We start from the raw sequence: 23,070 nt of genomic DNA, 5'->3' as shown, positions 1-23,070 counted from the left end.
CTCATCTCTTCCTGAAAATTGGATTGAATCAGCACTGAGAGATGAAATGGTGCTCAAAATTGCAGGTACACCACATAAACAGAGAGAAAATTATTAGAGACTCTTGTAACAGCTCTTTAAGAGGGCTAGTAAAAGAATCATACCACCTTGTCCTCCATAATAGCCTTCCTTTTGTCCACTTTTTCCTTTCTAGTTTCCTCTGGAAATTTATTTCTGACTTAGTAAACAGTGGCTAACTTAAATCTGCAAAAATGTTTTTGGGGATATCCTTTCTAAAGCCTGCATATAAAGGAAGAAAGTACCATATATTAAATGAAAAAGTATTGCAGGGTAAATAATGATTACATGATAGATTTAAAAAAACATAGTAGAAAGCTGCTCTTGGGCAATGCAGTGTTCATAGTGAGGTACACTTGGGACAGGTGTTTTTTGATGTAGTCAGTAAAGATTTGGCAAGACAAATCCACAGTGAATTGATTTAACTTACAAAGTATGCAAACTAATCAATTAGAAACCATTGGAGAAATGAAGAAAACATTGAATTTAAACACTCAGGAGTATTAAGCAACAGCACAACAAATGATATTTTGTTGGATAAGGCAAAACGACAGCAACATTTGGGGTTGCTCAAGCCAAGCTAACAATCAAACCTCAGGCTCTGGCAGCTAAATTGCTAAGCCTGCAGGCATTGGGGTGAAAGCATGGCCTGCCAGCCAAGCACAGAACCACAGAACTGCCTTAGGGTCAGTTAAGTTTGGCTGTTGGTCTTCCTCTAAAGGAATGAACTGAACTACCATAAGTATTTGCCAGTGTAGCCACAGTGTTATCTGTACATGTCCCACGTTCATGACTGATGCTGATAAAAGCCTGATGTTACCAAAAATGTAGTTATAGGGCATAGGTAGATGACTAGAATTTTAATTAGAAATTAATTAGGAACTGGACAGCATTTGGAGGAGTCCTGACTAATGGATCTCTTACGAGATCTGGTCTTGCAAATCAGAGGTCTCCACAGAATTTGGCACACTTAAATGTGGATATAAAACTCGATAAAAACTGGATATGACACTAAATCCTTGGTCTCTTTTCCTTCCACAAACCCATTGTTACAACTCAGTTATCAATTTCTGTGGGTTTTTTTACAGGAAGTTTAATAAAAAAATAACTTGCAATATGCTTGGAAGTTCTAATATAGTATTTACTGTTTTCCCTCTTTATTCTGTTTTGTTCCTTCTTGACTTCTGCACCTCTACTGGGACCCAGTGTCCTCATTTTCCTGCTCCAACTTTTCAGTGGTAGTTCCTAATGGAATCAGCCACATTTTGTAAAAGGAACTGCAAACAATTGAGCACTCTTCACGCTTCTGCTCAAAATTATGAGAATTGCTTCTTGCCACATTTTCCCTTTTTCATTGCCACCACATGTAGGAATTTTTTGCTAATATACATGTGCTTCTTTATACATTTCTGATTACAGCCTGTTCAAACATTAATGCTGCAGTCACCCTGACTACAGTACCCACTTCCTGAATCTTTTTGGCTTACCATCTATTTCCTCACATTTTCTCGTTACAAATCTTCTGAGAACTTCTATGAGTTTTGTCTGGATTTCATTCCATCATATTCCTCCGCCTGTTTCACCTTCCTTCCTTTTGCATGCCACCCACTATACTCAGCTTTTCCCAACTATTGTCTGTGTTCTCCAGCTCTCCCAACTCATTGAGTCTGGGAACCTTACACTAGATTATTATACAGTGCAGATCTTCAACTTTCTTAGCCTCCACTTATTTTATTTATTGGCTCGTTTATTTTGTTCAGTTGTTTGCTGATGTATTTACTATCAACAGTCCTTCCCTGTCCGGATCCCAGTCCGGATTTAGCAAAACGTATTGATTTGAGCAGAAGCAGTTAAAACCTGAGTGCATGATGATGAGTGCAAGCCAAGTGATACCGTGACAGTCCGTGGGGATCGTAGTGTGGGCTGGAAGTGTGCTCAGAACCTGACCTCTGAAATGTCTCTCCCAGGAGGCGGCTTTAAAGCTGATCACAGGTGTTACAAGTAGCTCTTGTGCGGCTGGAGTCACGGGAGACGGGCTGTTTACGTGTTCCCACTGGGGTCTTGTTGTAATTCTCTAGAGAAAAATGATTTCTCCCTCTTGACCCCCTGGAGTCCCTCACCACTTAGAGTGACCTGGTCTGGGCCACCGCTTTTGGGCACAGGTGGCAGCCCCTCCAGGCCAGCACAGTCCGAACAGGGAGCGGATAGTTTGACAGGCCCTGGGGCGGGCCGGGCCGTGGCAGGAGAAGGATGCAGGGCAGGGATGCAGGGGAGGGATGCAGGGGAGGGATGCAGGGCAGGGATGCAGGGGAGGGATGCTGGCCGGGGAGGGCGGTGACGCTCTGTGTTGTCCCTTGCAGTGCCCGGCGCCCCCGGCGCGCCCGCCAGCAGCCCGCCCTGCACCGTCAACATCCCCATCGCGCCCATCCACAGCTCGGCGCAGGCCATGTCGCCCACGCAGAGCATCGGCCTGGTGCAGTCGCTGCTCGCCAACCAGAACGTGCAGCTGGACGTGCTGGCGAACCCGCCGGCCGAGGCGGGGGGCGAGGCCCCGGGGCCCTTCCCGGGGGCTCCGGGGCGCTTTCCGGGCCCCGGGGCGGCGGCGCTGGCCGTGGGGGAGCTGGGCCGGCCCGCCCCGCCGCCGCTGGCCCCGCCGCCCCCCGCCGGCCCCGCCGCGGGCCTGCCCGACCTGCGGGACCACGGCGACCACGAGCCCCCGCCCAAGGCCAAGGCCCCCCGGCCGGGCCCGCCGCTGGTGGAAGGGGACGCCGTCATCTTCGGGGCCGCTCCGGAGCTGCCGCTGAACAAGATGAACCCGCCGCCCCCCTACCCCGGCACCATCCCCGCCGTGCCCGTGCCCGCCCCCGCCCTGCCGCCCCCGCCCGGGCCCCCGCAGCCGCCCCTCGATCTCTGCCTCAAGAAGGGCGACTTCTCGCTCTACCCGGCGGGGCACTACCAGACGCCGCTGGGCTACGAGCGTATCACGACGTTCGACAGCAGCGGGAACGTGGAGGAGGTGTGCCGGCCCCGCACCAGGATGCTCTGTGCGCAGAGCACCTACACCCTGCCGGGCCCCGGCAGCTCCGCCACCCTGCGCATCACCGCTGCCGAGAAGAAGATGCAGCAGCCCTGTGCCAGCGCCACCTTGAACCGCCTGACGGTCCCCCGTTACTCCATCCCAAGCGGGGACCCGCCGCCCTACCCTGACATTGCCGGCCAGCTGTCCCAGGGCAGAAGCGTGGCGCAGAGGCTGGACAGCAGTATCATCCATGCCACTCTGCGGAGGAACAGCAGAGAGGCAGCCCTGAAAATGGCTCAGCTGATGGATGGTCAGAGAGCCACCCTGCAACTTCCCCCTAAGGCCAAGAGCAACATTGTGTCGGCACAGTACCAGCAGAGAGTGCCCACAGCCTTGTACACCTGCAGCCAGTGCAGCAGCGGCGGTGCCGGCAGCAGCAGCAGTGCCAGCGCTGGTGGCGCGGGCAGCATCCCTAGTGCCAATGCTGCCAGCAGTACTGCCGGTATGGGTGGCATGAGACCAGATCTGAGCACAGGGAGTGGCTCCCAACACAGCTCTGTCATTGCTCACTCTGTCAGTACTTCGCCTCTGGCCTCCCAGTCCTCCTACAGCTTGCTGAGCCCGCCCGACAATTCCCGTGACCGAGTGGATTATATCAACTCCGCTTTCACGGAGGATGAGGCCCTTTCTCAGCACTGCCCCGTGGAGAAATCAGTACGGCACGGACCTGTGTCCTTGACAGAGGCTACCCTTAGCGTAAAACGGCCACCGCCCTACCAGTGGGATCCTATGGTGAGCGAAGAGATATGGGTTCCTCAGGAAAGGACGTCTCAGAGCTCAGTGCCCAACCCTCTAAAACCTCCTCCGCTCATCATTGGTCAAGCTCAACATCTGGATATGTCTCGAGTGCCATTTGTTTCCCCCAAGTCTCCAACCAGTCCCACTGCCACTTTTCAGACGAGTTATGGGGTTGGAGTACCTTACCCAGGAAGCTACAGTGCCCCACCCCTTCAGGGAATGCAGGCCCCCTGCTCCCCCAAAGAAGCGCTGGCCCCGACGCAGTTTGCACAGCAGGAGCCCACGGTTGTGCTTCAGCCAGGTTATCCATCCAACCTCCCCTATTGCCCTTTGCCACCCATGTACCCGGGAAGTAGCACTTGCTCTAGTTTACAGCTGCCACCGATCGCCTTGCACCCGTGGAGCTCCTACAGCGCCTGCCCACCCGTGCAGAACCCCCAGGGCACCCTGCCCCCCAAGCCGCTCCTCGTGGTGGAAAAGCCGGTGATGTCTCCCCCACCAGCAGAGCTGCAGGGCCACGTGGGCACAGAGGTAATGGTGGAGACGGCAGACACTTTCCAGGAGGTGCTCTCCTTGACAGAAAGCCCTGTTCCCCAAAGGACAGACAAATTTGGCAAGAAGAGCCGCAAACGCCTGGACAGTCGGGCCGAGGAAGGAAATGTGCAGGCTATCACTGAGGGCAAGGTCAAAAAGGAGGCAAGGACACTGACTGACTTCAATTCACTGATAGCCAGCCCTCGGCTGGGGAGGGAGAAGAAGAAGGTCAAGAGCCAAAAAGATCAGCTGAAGTCCAAGAAATTAAACAAGACAAATGAGTTTCAGGACAGTTCAGAGAGTGAGCCGGAGCTTTTTATCAGCGGAGATGAACTGATGAACCAGAGCCAGGGCAGTAAAAAGGGTTGGAAAACTAAAAGGAGTTTGAGGACAGCCAGTGAGCTGGATGAATTCAAGTGCCGGAAGGCCAGTGAGAAGGAGGATGGGCGACTGGGAAGCCAAGGCTTTGTGTATGTGATGGCCAACAAGCAACCACTGTGGAACGAGGCAACACAAGTCTACCAGCTGGACTTCGGAGGGCGGGTGACCCAGGAGTCGGCAAAAAACTTTCAGATTGAGCTGGAAGGACGACAGGTAGGAAGGGGTGGCACACACTTGCTGGAATGGGGGCCAGGATGTAGGAAAGCTATGCCAGGAATAAGCTGTCTCTCATGCTGCAGAGAGCTTCCTGCTTGTGTCAGCTGTTCCATGAAAAAAAGCTTTGCTGTGTGGTTGATAAAAAACAGCTGTCGAAGGTCTGAGTTCAGCACATAGGGTGAAGTTCAGCTGTAAAGTAAATATACAAAATATGTTCAGTCTTACTGCAGTCAGGCATGGGAACAAGGGCCTCCTTTAGTCTGGCTGGCTCTCACTGCTGAAGGTTTTGTAATAAACACAATAGCTCTCCACAGCAGTAGCTGCACTTGCCATCAGCGATGGTTGTGGATGGCAGCTAATGGAGTGAATACTGCTCCCTTCTTGCCCTGCTCACAAAGGTTAGCCAGGGGGTAGGTAGCTAAGGCAGTTAGCTACCCTTCATGCCAAAATTTCCACTTGTGAGCAGCTACCAGGCCCCTTGGCTCTTAATACTAGATGAGGGAGACATTGACCCACCCCAGAGCAAAGTGCTCCTGGGCCGCTTCTGAACCGCTTGTGGGTAGAAAGGTCAATGGACAGTTGAAAAAATCAAATCAATTTTGGCCAGAGTGATATGTTACCACTACTACACCAAACTCAGGCTTGTAAGTGGTGCTAATTAGCACGGTACTGGACTGAGACCTAGGAGACTCATATTCATTTCCTTGCCCAGCTGTGAGCCGCTTTTGGTTTACTAAAGATGTCAAGGCTCGCAACTTCCTCTAATTTAAGTTGAGAGTTAGATGTCTTAAGTATCCAACCTACATGGCCAGTGGTAGCCTTGGTTTTGCTTGTATGAAACAACAGCTCAAAGGCAGCGGTCAGAGCCATTTGTAACCCTTTCTTCTTCAGTTAAATGGCTGTGGATATGTTCCTGTGGGCAGCTGTGCAAAACCACCCAGCCAAGGGTTTTTTCTTGCTGGGAATGACAAAGCCTGCCTTGACTTGCACAGTCAGTCCCCATTCTAGCTCAAGGGTCTTTGCCGTGGAGCAAATGAAATCTGGATTTCTGATGAAGCAAATGAAAAAACAGTAGTAATAGGGTAAACTTCAGATATTCCCTGTGGAGGAGCAATGAACGACCTGACTAGTTTTGCTTTTTTTGCATTTCAAACAGCTCTCACTGTCCCTTTGCTAATTCATTCTCTCTGTAATTATGTGCTAGTGAAGATATTTATGCAGAGGGAAACAGAACTGCAAAGAAGGATCACCTTATCAGCTATGAAGTGTTAGAATGAAGAAATTGGTTATTGCTCTTCCCTGAAAGCTCCTTTCTTTGAAAACAAAATTTGTTTCCCTGATAGGTTGATGGCAGTATATTTCCAAGGGAGAGACTGGTATTTTCCTGCAGGAAGCATGATGCTGGTGTACCCATATCTGCTGAAATAATGGGTGACAAGCTACTTAAACCAATGCTGTGTGCAGTCTAGCATGTTTTATCAGTTGACTTGGTGGAGTTAAATATTGCTGTCAAATACTCGATACAGACAAAAATTACGGCGCTCTCACTGTCCTTTGGTATCTGTCTGTAGCTCCAATCATATTAACTGAGAAGGGGAGGTATTCATACAAAGGAGCAGAAATTTTTTGCTCTTATTCTCTTCTCTGTTTCCTTTTCTGTGATTCATTTTTTTTTTTGACCTTGTTCTCTTTTTCCTTCTTTTTCCTCTTCCCCTGCTTCCCAGGTGATGCAGTTTGGAAGAATTGATGGCAATGCTTACATTTTGGACTTTCAGTATCCATTTTCTGCAGTGCAAGCCTTTGCTGTTGCTCTGGCTAATGTGACTCAACGCCTCAAATGAAAAAGCAGAGACTGGAGAGAGGAAAATGTTAACCTTCTCATAAAGTCCAAACCGGAAAATGTCAGGGCAGCCTGCTTTAGGTGTGCAGAGATGCCTGGGAGTTAAGAAGGCAGTAAAACTGGAAAAGTCTCTTGGTGCCCACCAGAAGGGCATTAACTCTAATCAGTCACGGGGTGGAGGGTGGGGGGCTGTTTCCTGTTTGTTTGTTTGTTTGTTAGCTTGTTTGTTTTCCGGTTTTTTTCTTTCCAAGCGTTGTGCTGGGTCTCAGAAAGAGCGAAGGGTTGAGAACCATTCAGTGTTACGTGGAGAAGTGTGGCTTTTGGCTTGTTGTGGTGGTTCTGCTGTGTGTGCTACAGTAGCTGATGTAAGTTCATGGGGGGATTAAAACAGACTGCTCTTTTTGATGGACTGCCTTATCTCATGCTATTCTTTTTAAAACAGGGAACATTACTTTTTTCTCATCCAGTTTGTACTTCTACTACTAAAATATCAGTGATAGCAGCAAAAAAGTAAGAAAAGAAAAGAAGTTATAATACTTGAAGATGTGCTTCTTCTCTGGTATCTGCTAATAACTGAGCACCACAAGTTCCAAGGAGGCTTGTGTAGGTAAACTAATTTCTAAACAGTGACATATTTCTCAGAAGAGAAAAAATCGTTGCCAGTGGGTGTTTGTCATGGTTTAGGAATGGTATTCTCCAAGGTAGTGTTTCCACCAAAACACTCCAAGCCATGCACCAGTTGGTCACTGTCCCTTCCCCTTTTCCCTTCCCTGTGGTGGGATGGAGAGGAGAATTGGAGACACAAAAGGTAGAGATCACAGGTAGAGAGAAGAACAATTTACTGCAAACAGCACTGAAATAATGAACAGTAACAGCAGCAATGTTAATAACAGAGTGCACGAGAGGAGAAAGATTCACATGCGTGTGTTCATTCCAGGGGAGCCTCTGCCAATACCTGACCGTGCTGCCACACTGTATGACCCGCATGGGACCCCTTTCCACGGCCCCAGAAAATGATGAGAGGTGGTATAGAGTAACCTCTGGGTTCTAGCCATGTACTCTCCTGGCTACTGCAAAAGTTAACTCTGTCCTGGCTGGAACCAGGGTTTGAAAACCCACTGTATCAAAGAAGTTGATGTCTGCTTGTTTCATATGCTGTTTAGCGGGGGATAAACATCTCAGTAAGTGACAGAAGACAGAGGAACAAATAGTTACAAGCATTGCTTCTTTTGTTACTGGCATAAACATCTTTCAGTAGGTGACAGGAAACTGGAGAAGAAATAATCATGAATGTTGCTTTTTTGTTCACATTGTTCAGCAGTATTCTGTGATTTGGCCTGTAGCTGGGAGAGGTACAGTGTGATCAGATGTACCTCTGAGGCCGTGCCTGTGCTTGCTCCTCATTTCAGTGTGTTTACACCACATAAACAAAGCTTTTCCAGAAAATTAGAAGAACCAGTGTATTCAGTCCTCTTAGCAATCAGTATCAATCAAGTTCTACAACAGTGCTTGAATTAGGAAGGAGACAGAAGTGTAGCAAGTCATTACAAGAAGAAATTTCATCAGAGAAGCAAATTCATTTCAGGAAACAACATTGTGGCTGGCTGGAGAACAAATGAGTTGAAAGAGAGGAAAAATTGGACAGAATCGTGTCTTTTGTCACCCACCTTGCTACTTGCTCCAGCTAAGAGTGGGAAGCCAGTGTCTACATGGAGTGTGACAGAGGAAAGCTTAATAGCAGTGCAGTTCTCTCTGGTGCACATGCAGACCCGTTGAGCATTTCAGAAGGTTGCTTGCATAGAAGAGTTTCTTTGTTGTCCATGTGGTGTGCACATACTTATTTGCTTTTTCTCTTTCTTCCTTGTCAGCATTTTGCTACAGAATATGTTTTGATATGGAAGTAGTTTGACCAGTAATACAAAAAAACCCCAGACTATTCATATAATTATTTGGACATTAGATTAGAAAACATCACAGCAGGTGGTTTTTTGTTTTTTGGTGTGTTTTAGTTTGAAAAGACAGGAGTCTGTAAAGGAAGGCAAAAGCCTCCTGTGAAGTGGGAAAGGTAAACCCCCTCCCTCCCTCTGAATTACCACAATTTCAAAATAAAAAAAAACAGCTCTCAGGCAAAGGTATGGGAATGGGAATAATAGTTATTTACTAGAAAAAACTAAAATAGAAAAAAAAGAACAACAAATGTAATTAGTACAAACAAAACTACTGATACAGTCAGAAAACCTGACACCCTGAGGAGTCAGGGTGTTGGTAAAAGTCCAGTTGGATGGTGGCTGTGCCTCCTGCAGTGGCAGATGAAATGCTGCTGAAGCAGAGATCCTGTAGAAGGGTATAGTTTTCTGTGAAGGTTTGGTGATAGAGTAGATGGGCCTGGTCCTCCTCTGGGAATCTAGCAGGGAAGAAGCTGCTTCTCTGGGAATCCAGTGAAGGTGGCTGCTCCTCTGGGAATCCAGTGAAGAAAAACTGGGCCGATGGCTTAGACCAAGCTTATTTTATGCAGGTAGGAATGCTTGGTTCCTCCTTTTGGGTGGAGCATCTCACAATGGGATGATGTACTTTATCAGTCATGCAGTGAGTCACTTAATGGCCCATTAGCAGGAGACATCTCCCCGGAGGGAGACATTGTTCTTGGAAGAGATAAGATAACTGCCCCCCACCTCCAACAGATGGCAAATAGAATACATTCTTATCTCACAAATCCAGGACATTATCCACCCCTTATTCTATTTCCATCTGCATCACAATGAAATCTTACACCCATTTCTTACTTAAGACTAGGTTTCCTTGTGGTACACAACGGGTTTCTCCATCTTTCTGCATTACCCACCAAGTATAACCAGGTCCTTGAGCAAAAACAATCCCACGGATGGGTTTGTCTTTGCCTGAGGTGGGATTAATCCAAACAGTTTTTCCTAAAATACCTTTCATATGTACCACAGGGACTTTATCTCCATCTACTGTGTGCACGGGTTCAGACTGGGCAGGACCAGCTCGATTGATGGACCCTCGGGTGTTGACCATCCAGGTTGCTTTTGCCAGGTTCATTTCTCAGTTTCTAAAAGTTCCACCACCAAGTGCCTTCAGGGTGGTCTTAAGGAGTCCATTGCACCGTTCAACTTTGCCGGCAGCTGGAGCATGATAGGGAATATGATATATCCATTCGATACCATGTTCTCTGGCCCAGGTGTTGATAAGGCTGTTCTTGAAATGGGTTCCGTTGTCCGACTCTATTCTCTCAGGGGTGCCATGTCTCCACAGGACTTGCTTTTCCAGGCCTAAGATGGTGTTCCGGGCGGTGGCATGAGGCACAGGGTAGGTCTCCAGCCATCTAGTGGTGGCTTCCACCATGGTCAGCACGTAGCGCTTGCCTTGGCGTGTCTGGGGCAGTGTGATGTAGTCTATCTGCCAGGCTTCCCTATACTTGTACTTGGACCACCGTCCACCATACCATAGGGGCTTCACCCGCTTGGCCTGTTTGATGGCAGCACACGTCTCACAGTCATGGATGACCTGAGAAATGCTGTCCATGGTTAGGTCCACCCCTCGGTCTCGTGCCCACTTGTAGGTGGCATCTCTGCCCTGATGACCTGACGCATCATGGGCCCATCGAGCCAGGAACAACTCCCCCTTATGGTGCCAATCTAGGTCTATCTTTGACACCTCTATTCTTGCTGCCTGATCTACTTGCTCGTTGTTTCGGTGCTCCTCATCAGCCTGACTTTTGGGGACATGGGCATCTACATGACGGACTTTCACTGTTAGTTTCTCCACCCGAGAGGCAATGTCTTTCCATATATCAGCAGCCCAGATGGGTTTTCCTCTGCGCTGCCAGTTGGCCTTTCTCTACCTTCCCAGCCACCCCTACAGAGCATTGGCTACCATCCACGAATCGGTGTAAAGGTAGAGCCTTGGCCACTTCTCTCTTTCAGCAATGTCCAGGGCCAGCTGAACAGCCTTGAGCTCAGCGAGTTGGCTCGATCCACCTTCTTCTTCGGTAGCCTGTGCAACCTGTCGTGTGGGGCTCCATACGGCTGCTTTCCACTTTCGGTTTATCCCTACGATGCGACAAGAACCGTCAGTGAAAAGAGCGTAGCATGTTTCCTCTGCTGGTAGTTGGTTATATGGTGGCGCTTCTTCAGCCCTTGTCACTTGTTCTTGTTCCTCATCATCAGTGAGACCGAAGTTTTCACCTTCCGGCCAGTTCGTAATTATCTCCAAAATCCCAGGGCGATTCGGATTTCCAATACGGGCACGCTGGGTGATAAGGGCAATCCATTTGCTCTATGTAGCATCAGTGGCATGGTGGGTAGTGGGAACCTTTCTTTTGAACATCCAGCCCAGCACCGGGAGTCGGGGTGCCAGGAGGAGTTGTGCTTCCGTGCCAATCACCTCCGAGGCGGCTTGAACTCCTTCATAGGCAGCCAAGATTTCTTTCTCTGTTGGGGTGTAGTTGGCTTCGGACCCTCTGTAACCTCGGCTCCAGAATCCCAAGGGTCGGCCTTGAGTCTCACCAGGCACCTTCTGCCAAAGGCTCCAGGACAAGCCATTGTTTCCGGCTGCAGAGTAGAGCACGTTCTTCACCTCTGGTCCCGTCCTGACTGGGCCAAGGGCTACCGCATGAGCAATCTCCTGCTTGATCTGGGTGAAGGCTTGCTGCTGTTCAGGGCCCCAGTGGAAATCGTTCTTCTTGCGGGTAACCAGGTAGAGAGGGCTCACAATCTGGCTATACTCGGGAATGTGCATTCTCCAAAATCCTATGGCACCCAGGAAAGCTTGTGTTTCCTTTTTGCTGGTCGGTGGAGACATCGCCGTGATCTTGTTGATGACCTCAGTGGGAATCTGGCGGCGTCCATCTTGCCATTTAACTCCAAGGAACTGGATCTTTCGGGCAGGTCTTTTGACTTTGCTCTTCTTAATGGCGAAACCGGCTTTCAGGAGAATCTGGATGATTTTTTCTCCTTTCTCAAACACCTCTGCCACTGTGCTCCCCCACACAATGATGTCATCGATGTATTGCAGGTGTTCTGGAGCCTCACCCTTTTCCAGTGCAGTCTGGATTAGTCCATGGCAGATGGTGGGGCTGTGTTTCCACCCCTGGGGCAGTCGGTTCCAGGTGTACTGCACACCTCTCCACGTGAAAGCAAACTGAGGCCTGCATTCTGCTGCCAGAGGAATGGAGAAAAACGCGTTAGCAATGTCAATAGTGGCATACCACTTTGCTGCTTTGGACTCCAGCTCGTACTGGAGTTTCAGCATGTCCGGCACGGCAGCGCTTAGCGGTGGAGTCACTTCATTCAAGCCACGGTAGTCCACAGTCAATCTCCATTCTCTGTCGGATTTGCGCACAGGCCAGATGGGGCTGTTGAAGGGTGAGTGAGTTTTGCTGACCACCCCTTGGCTCTCCAGCTCACGAATCATCCGGTGGATGGGGATCACAGCATCTCGATCTGTCCGATATTGCCGGCGGTGCACTGTCGAAGTCGCAATTGGCACACGTTGCTCTTCCACCCTCAGGAGTCTTACTGCAGACGGGTTCTCTGATAATCCAGGCAAGGTGTTCAACTGCTTAATGTTCTCTGCCTCTACAGCAGCTATTCCAAAAGCCCACCTGAGTCTCTTTGGGTCTTTGTAATAGCCGTTCCGGAGAAAGTCTATGCCTAGAATACATGGAGCGTCTGGGCCGGTCACAATAGAATGTTTCTTCCACTCCTTCCCGGTCAGGCTCACCTCGGCCTCTACCAGGGTCAGTTGCTGAGATCCCCCTGTCACACCGGCAATGGAAACAGCCTCTGCCCCCACCTGTCCCGATGGTATTAAAGTACACTGCGCACCAGTATCAACTAAAGCATCATATTTTTGTGGCTCTGATGTGCCAGGCCATCGGATCCACACTGTCCAGAAGATCCGGTTTTCCCGTGCCTCTCCCTGGCTAGAGACAGGGCACCTCTAACACTGGTTATTATTCTCTTCCTGGGCATACATACTAGAGGTTCCTTCAAGGGGATCTGACACATCATACCCGGCAGCTTGGTCATGGGAGGTCGAGGCTACCTTCACCTTGGTGGAAGTTCCTCGGTTAGAGTTTCCCTCTTTGAGCTGACGCACCCGTGCTGCCAGGACAGAGGTGGGTTTCCCATCCCACCTACCCATGTCTTCCCCATGGTCACGCAGGAAGAACCACAAATTGGCCCTTGGGGTGTACCCTCTGTCTCTAGCTGGGGAATGTTGGGCACTGAATTTGGGGCCTGTAACTCGCACAGGGGCTGCATTAACTTTCTTCATCTCCTCCCTCATCTCCTCTTTGAACTCCTTAATCACAGCTGAGATATGAGCCTGTATTGGGCCATTGATCATGCTCTCATAATTCCTCAGCTTGTTGGCAACAGAACCCACGGTCTCTCGGTTAGTATCTGCATCAATTGTTGCAATAAAAGTGGTGTATTGAGATGGCCCAAGGTTTGCTAGGCTCCACAGCATTTGCCCTGTGCACCTGACTTTGTCGGGGTCATTGTCATGCTGTCCATCCCTCCCGAAGAGTACCTCCAATATTGCTACTTCCCTCAGCTGTTGGATCCCTTCCTCAAGGGTCTTCCAGCGCATCCTATGGTGGTGCTCCTGCATTCTTTCCCTGTGGACAAACCTCTCTCTGACACTCATTAAAAGCCGCTCCCAGAGAGAAAGAGACCCTGGCTCCCTTACAAAAATCTGATTCATACCTGAGTCCTGGGTCAAGGGTCCCAAGTTCCTTGCCTCACCACCATCCAGCTGCACGCCTGTACCCATAAGATCCCAGACCCGGAGTAACCAGGTAGTATAAGCCTCACGTCCCTGTCGCACAATGTCTTTGTGCAGGTTACGGAGACTTTCGTACCTCAGGGACTCGGTGATGATTGCAACCTCTGGCTCCCCTGTGGGTTGTGAGGTTCCTCCATTCCTATCCTTATCTGGGTGCTCAGCTTTCATCTTAGACCTCCTTGTTTCTACCGGGGCAACTGCTGCTGGCTGTGACTGCCTTTGTGGTTCGGCTGGACCCTGGACAGTTGTAACACCTGTGGGTTCCACTGCTGTACTATTTGGCTGTCTCTCTTGAAGGCAAAGTGAGGGTTTCTCAATAGCTGGGGAAATGCACTCCTTCAGCATCTGACTCATCTCACGTATCTCCTTAACCAGAACCCCCACCCAATCTGGGTGGTTCATTTCTGAGACAGACTGTGGGGCAGGGTCAGGCTCTGGAACAGCAGCATCTCTAGTCTCTGGGGCAGGTGTCAGGGTAGTTCTCCATGTTAATCTTCCCTTATCTCTGAGTGCTAAATATAACAGGCATATCAACAACACCACCCATTGTATGACATCATTAGCATTCAGAGTGGATCTTAACCCTTCAAAAACTGGTGGAGCAGACCCAAAAAGATGGTTAAAAGGTTGGGAGAAAATCTCCCCTGGTGTCATTTCTTCACAATAGGTACCATTATTAAGGTAACCCCAAAAACACACAGTTAGTGTATGATAGCTCTGAATCCATGTACCTGCCTTCCAGAGGAAGTTAAAGATCCATGAATTCCTCACCTTATTAACCCATAAGCCAAACTGGATAACAGCCACAGTAGCCTTAGTTATAGGACCCATATCTAGATAAGGGCCTGCAAATGGGAGAAATACAGCCACGATCACGTGCCACCCAAACCAAGGTAAGCTAGACCACATGGTGACACTCAAAGATGTTTCTATATCAGTACACACAATTAGATTACTTAAGAACTATTATTCCCTTTTTCCTTTCAATGCCCTCGGGCCCCACGTTGGGCGCCAAGATCTGTTTTAGTTTGAAAAGACAGGAGTCTGTAAAGGAAGGCAAAAGCCTCCTGTGAAGTGGGAAAGGTAAACCCCCTCCCTCCCTCTGAATTACCACAATTTCAAAATAAAAAAAAACAGCTCTCAGGCAAAGGTATGGGAATGGGAATAATAGTTATTTACTAGAAAAAACTAAAATAGAAAAAAAAGAACAACAAATGTAATTAGTACAAACAAAACTACTGATACAGTCAGAAAACCTGACACCCTGAGGAGTCAGGGTGTTGGTAAAAGTCCAGTTGGATGGTGGCTGTGCCTCCTGCAGTGGCAGATGAAATGCTGCTGAAGCAGAGATCCTGTAGAAGGGTATAGTTCTCTGTGAAGGTCTGGTGATAGAGTAGATGGGCCTGGTCCTCCTCTGGGAATCCAGCAGGGAAGAAGCTGCTTCTCTGGGAATCCAGTGAAGGTGGCTGCTCCTCTGGGAATCCAGTGAAGAAAAACTGGGCCGATGGCTTAGACCAAGCTTATTTTATGCAGGTAGGAATGCTTGGTTCCTCCTTTTGGGTGGAGCATCTCACAATGGGATGATGTACCTTATCAGTCATGCAGTGAGTCACTTAATGGCCCATTAGCAGGAGACATCTCCCCGGAGGGAGACATTGTTCTTGGAAGAGATAAGATAACTGCCCCCCACCTCCAACAGATGGCAAATAGAATACATTCTTATCTCACAAATCCAGGACATGGTGGTTTTGTGTTTTTTTTTTTTTTTTTTTTTCAAAAATTGATCTTTGGAAGTTAAAGGCCCACTGGGAAAGATTTACTGGTTGAGATGTCAACAGCTGCTTTGTCTTACATCTGTGGTTTAGCTTCTTTACTTGGAAAACTCAGTATAACTTAAGATAAATACATGATTTTCTCTCTTTGTTTTTCTTGAGTCCAAGTAGTGTGGCAGATGCATGTTGCATTTGATTTATTCTAGAGGAACATTTCACATAAGACCTTGCTGTGGTAGAAATTACCAGTATGCAGTGAGCTTCTGACTTGTGCTCTGCTGCGGCTTCCAGAGCTGTACAGCACAGAGGAGCAATGCCAGTAGAAGAGTTTGAGAGTTGCCAAGGGAGGTGATGAGTTAGATCAGATAATGCCCCACAGGGTAGGTTCAGGAAAAACCACCTGTGAGATGTGGTGTCATTGGAAGGGAGGAAGGAGAAGTAGGAAGGAAGGAGTGGGGCAGTAGATGGTACCATGCCTGTATTATCCCAAAGCTTAGCAGCCTCTGCTTGTGTGTGGGAGTGGTCAGGCTCAGCATTACTCTTGGTATCTATCAGATTGTTGTTGTCTTTAATTAATTAGTTTTGTTTTCATTAGTTGTCTGGGCCCATTTGTGTTCTTTTTCACGTGCTTGATTTGTTCAGCAGTTTGAGTGCCTGTACATATAATGTGTGTGGAGCAGAGGAACTGAAATAGATTTGGTTCTGGTCCCTTGAAAATCAATGGAAACGTTACACTTTTGGTTTTTATTGAGGAAACACTATTAAGCCCTTTGTCTATATTGAGTTATATACTGTAAAAACAGTAGGTTGAATTCTTAGTCCACTGATTCTAGTAGGCAAGGAGGGAAGTTGGCTGATGAGAGGCCTCACCTGCCCTAAGGTCTGTGCTAACCAGCTGCACCCTAATTAGTGTTTGACAGGCACACAGTGAACACTGTAAGACAAGAAACACACCAGGGCTGGCTTGTTTGCTTGCTGAGGGAAGGGCCACTTAGTCATGTGTCAGAATTACTCAGCTGGAGGAACATAACCAGCTGAAATTATTAGGACGTGGAAACAACGTGAAAATTCTTCTCTGAAGAAAGTCTAATCTAAATAAGGATTTCTGCTTGCAGTTTCTTTAACCTTCCAGTGAACAGTATTCCTCTTCACTTTGTTCATTGCCAAATTTTTCCAGTTATTAGTAGTTTTAGTCTAGTGGAGAACCAGAAATTGAAACTGATAAAACAAAGAATTAGTAATTTGGTTTCATTGGTCCAGGTCATGATTGCATCCTTCTGATGGCACTCACAAAGAGCCCTGGTATAGAAAGAGCTCTGGTTCCTGCCCCAGCAAACAAGGAATAATTACCAAAAAATTGGGAAAATAATGCTATTTCCAACATCCTTTCAATTTACTTGTTAGAAAATTCTATAAGATAGTCTTTTATCTTTTTGAAAATAATTTAGCTGAATCGCTTTAATTAATTATTTTAATAAGTAGAGAATCCGCAATATTAGAGAGAGAAAATGCTCTCAAATTTATAGAATTTTAATGAAAGGAATGGTAATACATAGAAATCTGAGTATGCAACTGGACGCTAAATTATAAAAAGAACAAGTGAAAGTCATTTTATTTTCAACTGAGATACAATATAGGAAACAAATTTAAGAATGTCCCCAATTAATCACTTAAATCCTGAAGACTGCTATTGCATTCAGCCTAAAGATAGATGTTATATTTTCTGTTTTGTTCGTAAAACCGAATTTTTCTCTAGGTAACTTAAGTTATTCTAGGAAGAATGTAGCAAAGTGTTCAGAAATATCTATTTCTTTTATACATTCAGTAATTTCCACTAGTAAAGGATGTTTTTTCCAAAGCTTATTTTTCAGTTGTGCAATAATTTTAACAGTCTAGGGAGTTTGTTTTGTTTCTGTTGGGTTGGTTATTCATTTTGTTTTAGTTTGGGTTTGAGTTTTCTTTTGGGAGTTTTAGGTGGTTTTTTAGATAATTTAATACAGATTTCCTGTTAATGTCCAAAAACTATTTTTTTTTTTTTTTTTTGCATAATGTAATGAGTGATTTAGGGATTATTTTATTACTATGTATCAGTGAGTTATACACACTTATTTATATTTAAAGAGCATCTTTGTAAACAGTTGTTTGCTAGCAGCTATATTTTGCTGCAAGAAATTAAAAATGCTTATAGGAAGACCTGGTTTTGCTGGATAATATGGAAAAATTTCATAATGCAGACAAAAAAAATAATTTGGCAGCTAAATGCAATGAGTTTGCTATGGAGACCTGTGCAGACTACAAAGACTCTAAGTGAGTTCTTTGGGACCTGCAGAAATCTGTCCTCTGTTTTCCTTCTTTATTTGTAACTCTGATTTGGTTGGGAGTGGCTTAAAAAAAAGAAGGCATGGTTTGCTTTTTCTTGAGGTCCAAGATAAGGTGGGTTACGTGATAAGAGAGGGTGTGACGACACGGGCTGTTTGTAAGGAGGTCACTGTAGTTTAGTAGGGCTTGATGATGGCATAGTTCAGTGCCAGGTGGAGGTACAGGCAAAGGCAAACTAGCTTGGAATAAGCTGAGGCGCAAGGAATAGTGTAACAGTAGAAGCATTTTCCTCTGAAGCACTTTCCTCTGCTCAGCCTAGCAATGCTCCTTCTTCAGCTGGGCTCAGCTGGTTCCAGCACTGCCACAGTGCTTCTGGCAGGTGCTGCATGGAGCTCATGGAGCTGTGCCCTGACGTTGCCTGCAGCAGCTTTGCTTCTTCAAGATGCTCCATAGGAGACCTTTGGAGCAGGTGTTCCTCCATTCATCCTTCTAGGTCTGCTCCAAGAGCAGCATGAAGCTACCGTGGAGTTTGGCTGCAGCAGCTTTGGACAGAGAGAGCCCCGATGCCAGCCAGCAGCCATAGTGTCCATCTGAAGTCAGAATCCACTCTGCTGGAGTTGCAAAGGGATGAAACCAAAAACCTGGTAATTTTGAAAAAATAATGGTGATATCCTCAAAATAAATCTCAATCAGAATCTAAAAATTGGTATTTAAAATCTGATGTAAATGGAGTGGCAAATTTTAGTTTTAAACAGTAAGGATACATGTTTCTGCAACATTCTAAGAAACTACGAGAAGGTGGGGGGTGACAGAGAAAAAAAAAAAAAAAGGAATTATCACATTAGCAAATTTGCACTCAGTTCCAGAGACCGCAGTAAGATACGCCATGGGCTGCCTGAATACCAGTAAATCTGCACACAGGTTCATCTCGGTTACAAAAGTTTCCTGTGATGCAGCCACAAGTAAAACAGTGTTTTTATGAAGATGCATGAAGGTCTACAGGTGTCAAACAAGGATATCTAACTTTGCTGAAGCCTTCAGCCTAAACTTTCCATAGATCCAGGCTTTCCTTGATGTGTCTTTTTAGTGTCCTTTCAGAAATTACAAACAGATTTTGGAGCTTGCCTGATTGTTGCCTCAGACAATTTCTGTGCATTTGCTTTTTGCAGCCTGATGTGTGTGATCCTGTTACCTTGGTGCCCTCCTACCTCTCAGAAACATTTTACATCCTCATATAAAAAGAGCAGCAAGTGCAAAAACTGATAATGAAGGGGGAGAGAAGACACAATAAATTTTCATTAACTTTTAAGAGCGTGTTTCCCAAAGCAACAATTTAGAAATTTTGTATCTCCAGGGCTCAAATTATTCCAGGCTAGTAAATCAGACTTAGAGATTGGTAAGAGATAAGACCCTTGTGTGGCATGCTGACAGAGGGCCAACTTCTGGCCTCACTATGTGGTTACACCAAGATACATAAGAGACCAGAATCCAACCCAAAGTGTACTTCCCCATTACTGTGTGACTGTAAGGTAAAGATGACTTGTATGGCCCATATATCCACTCAAGGAAATTATAGAGCATTAGCCAACAGCTGTGTTGACAGCTTAGTAAAACCCACCTTTAAGAATGCTAGAAGTAAAATCCTGGCCATGGAGTAGTCAGATTTTTGACTTTTATTCCCATTTCTAGGATTCCATCACAGGACAGGAGGGGAAGCTGTTTATGTTATTTAGAGATTGGAATAATAGGTTTCCCCAGTGTAGGAGAGCAAGTCAGCTATACTGCTTACAAAAATGGGAAAATCCTAGTAGACAAATCGGTTTTTGTGTTCATGTCTCTTCCTCTTCAAGGCACAAACCTTCATTAGCAAATACCAATTTAGAGTCTTGCTGCCCTCAGGAGTAGTCTGCAGGGAGGCACCACAGGTCCTCTTTACAGGATTGGAATTTACATGCACCATTCTCAAAGGAATAAAATTAATTACTACTTGTGAACAATGGTCTATGTGAATTATTTTGTCTTTGTATTTATTTAATTTTCTTCTTAAAAAGTCCCACAGAGATGTTTTAAGACGAAAACACTGCTTTCCCTGTTGCCTGATATCACTGAAGATGTATCAGGAATTACTTTGGGCAGTTTGATTGTTGCTGCATCTAGAAAACTTTTAAGGCAAAAGCAATTAATGAAACAAAAGAATGAAATAAGATTCAGTGAAGCAATTCTTGCTAAGAAAACTAAAAGCTTCACCCTTTAACTTTCAATTTTGCAAGTGAATCAGTAGCAAGAAATTTGTGTTTCAAGGCAAAATGATTGTTTGGGGGCACTATGCAAGTGCACTGGTTTGCTGACACAGAGCTGACTGCAAGGTCAAGAAAACATGATTTTGTGAGACAAAATTAAATAAATGAAAAACCAAATACTTACCTATCCAGAGTGTTCAATGAAAAAATTAGATTGTGTGATATCAAAGCCTGCCAGTCTGTTCTTAATCCTCTGGTCTACAATTTTAAAATATGGACTGATTCAGCAATTCTAAATCCTGACAGAGGTGGTCTATTTTTGGAATTTTCTCTGACTGGCCAAGTAGATGGCTTACGATACAGATAAAGATCAAAGTAATAATAAAAGAGAAACAGTTTGGAACAGTGTGTAGACACCTGAGTTTCCAGTATTCCACAGGAATAGTGTTCGGCCAGTAACTTTTACCTTTGTTGTTTGAAGCTATTTGTTCAGAACTTTTATGATTTTCCCTTTGTTTCTTTAGTTTGCTTGATACTTGTTTTGCCTTTGGTTGCTTTTCACTTCTGTTTCACTGTTTCAGCATTTACTGCTTCTTTTTCTGTTTGTGTGTTGTGTGTTTGGGGAAGGGTATGTCTGTTCAAGAGCTCGTTGTTTATTGTAGATAAAATATATGGTGTTGTGGAATAGCATGGGGATGCACTTGGTTGAAAAGGCACTGTAGTGTTTCCTGAAAAAGAAGGGGAGTTGCATTTGTTTATAAATGCATTATTTTGGTACTATAACTTTGAAAGTGATTTGGGATTTTTTTCCTTTTTTTTTTTTTTTTTGGTTTGGTTTTTTGATTTTTCTTTTAATAAGCATAGAGTCATGCAGGTGCATGCATTCTTAAGTGAGCAAGCCCAGCATGTTTTTCTTAAAGCTTTTGAAAATTTGGTACACCATTGGTGAACTTTACTTATCTAGACTAATTTTTAATTATATTTTTTTGAAACGCCTTTTTTTTTTTTCTCCTGAATATACTGTGGTAAACTTGGTTTCCATTGTTCTTTAAAACTACCCTGATCTGCCTCTCCTTTTATGTATCTTGTGTAATAGATTTCGCAGGAGGTGCCTAGAAAGTATTGTTGGTTTCCCTATAAAAGTGTGGTTTGTCCAGATTCTTTACTGTCTACATGATTGAGAGATGGACTGATTGCCCTATTTTTCCTTGATGATTTGGAGTTGTAAGAGTTGTCCAGCTGTTGCTTAATAAAATTTTGCAGACTAGAAAGTTGCTGATTTGTTTCTGTCGCATTCTGCATCTTGTCAAGCACCTTAAATACTTTTAAAGCAGATGACAAATCTGTGCTGGAACAACCTGAACAATAACCAGCCAGATGCTGTTACGCTTTCTCTTTTCAGGAGCCCTACCCACAACTTCCACTGTACGTGGCACGTATACCAGCCCCATCATACCTTGAGTCAGTCGCCTGGAAGGATGGATGGCAAAGATTTTGTGGTGGTAGTGTTCCTACCTGCCTGGGTATCAACTGGTTCTTGTGATATTTCTACCCTGCTTGCTTTCTTCTTTAAGGAAATTATTTTGGGGGTTCACGATACTTCTCATTTTGTCATTGATAAACTGAAAACCTTAATATCACCACGAGGGATTTCCTCTGCCCTGTCATCTTTAACAACAAATGCTACAGTGTTTCTTCTCTGGTTTCTTGAAAAAAAAATAAGCATTTTGGGAACAAAGGAAACAAAAAAAATAGATGGTAAAGTAGCTTACCTTGCCTGTTAAACATCCCAGCTATGGCACAAATGAGAAAATCCTGGCATCAATATACTCATAATGGACCCAGGTTACCATTGGAGTTTCACAGGGGTCTTTGGTGGATCCTCACCTCTACACCATATTCATGGGTGGCCTAGAAAAAGTTTGGATATTGAGCTACAAAGTTTATTGATGATGTGAATTATTCAAAATAGCAAAGGCAATGGCCAATTGTCAAGAATCTCAGAAAGTCTTTGTGAGACTTGACAATGAAATGGCAGGTGAAACACAGCATAGGTAAATGTGAAATGATACATGGGGGGAAAAAAACCAATCCTAATTTCACATTTGCAATAGTGACTTCTGTTACTCAGGGGAGACCTTTTGACAGAATGATAGATTGTGCTCTGAAAACATCAGGTTGGTGCTCAGCAGCAGTCAAAACAGGAAACTAAAATATTGATGATGACTGGGAAAAGAGCTGACAGCAAAGCAAAAGATACAGGATCACTGTATAAAATTGCAGTTCACTGCACTCCACATACTGTGCAGTGCTGGTCCCCTTGTCACAGAAAAGGGAGAGATCGAGAGAAGTTTCACAGAAGTGCAGCAGAAGGCACAAATCAATGTCTACATGAGGAATTAGTGTGAAGTCTCGAACCCTTCACCCTGGAAAAGAAACAACTTAAAGGAATTGCTAGAGAGCCACCAGAACAGGAGTAGTGTTGGAAGGTGGATAGGGATTACCTGTTGTCTCTTCCTGCTGAAAAACTAGGAACTATAAAATGGAAATAAAGTGAAATACTAGAGGGGCAGAAAATCAAACAAAAGGAGGAGGTTCTTCAAGGAGGTGACTAGCCAAAGCCGCTTTGCCAAAGGATGCTGTGATACAAGGAGTTCACCAGAATTCAAAGACTGGGAAAGTATATGAATGAGAGACCACTGGGACATGAAGCTAACTACCACAGAAGCTGAAAGTTCCCTGAGCTAAAAATAGTCACTTGCTGGGAGATTTTTAGGGGAAATACCATGTGAATTTTCTCTGTTGTCATTCTTCCCAAGGAAACTGCAAATGACACTTGTAGGAGACACAACACTGGGCTTTACTGGAATTTCACTGTGAATGGTTGTCACTGTACGTCAACCTTTCTAAACCAGGACTAAACCTGGAATGTCATGCTCTGGGAAGAGGAGGAAGGAAAGACTCCCAGCGTCATGCCTGAATGCTTTGTGCTGCAGCTGTGAAATGTCCTCTTCTAGCTTGGGTAAGAAGTGCTGGGGCTCTGCCAGTGTTCATTATATCTCCCTTAGCTCAGCTAAGGGATAT

At 45.7% G+C, this 23,070-nt stretch overlaps 1 protein-coding gene across 5 annotated transcripts in view; it reads left to right on the top strand.

The window, feature by feature from the left end:
- TULP4 (TUB like protein 4) overlaps positions 1-9,062 on the top strand; it is a 147,023-nt gene extending 137,961 nt beyond the window's left edge. For all 5 annotated transcript variants that reach the window (XM_083856579.1, XM_083856576.1, XM_083856577.1 and 2 more), the window contains 2 exons: positions 2,418-5,002; positions 6,730-9,062. In XM_083856579.1, the coding sequence (XP_083712705.1) occupies positions 2,418-5,002; positions 6,730-6,846 (2,702 nt within the window). In that variant the 3' untranslated portion in view covers positions 6,847-9,062. The remainder of the gene's footprint in view (positions 1-2,417; positions 5,003-6,729) is intronic.
- Positions 9,063-23,070: the final 14,008 nt, after the last annotated feature.

Source organism: Zosterops lateralis (genome assembly GCF_965231275.1).
Source record: "Zosterops lateralis genome assembly, chromosome: 3".
NCBI lineage: Eukaryota > Metazoa > Chordata > Aves > Passeriformes > Zosteropidae > Zosterops > Zosterops lateralis.
This window is presented reverse-complemented; position numbering and strand designations above follow the sequence as displayed.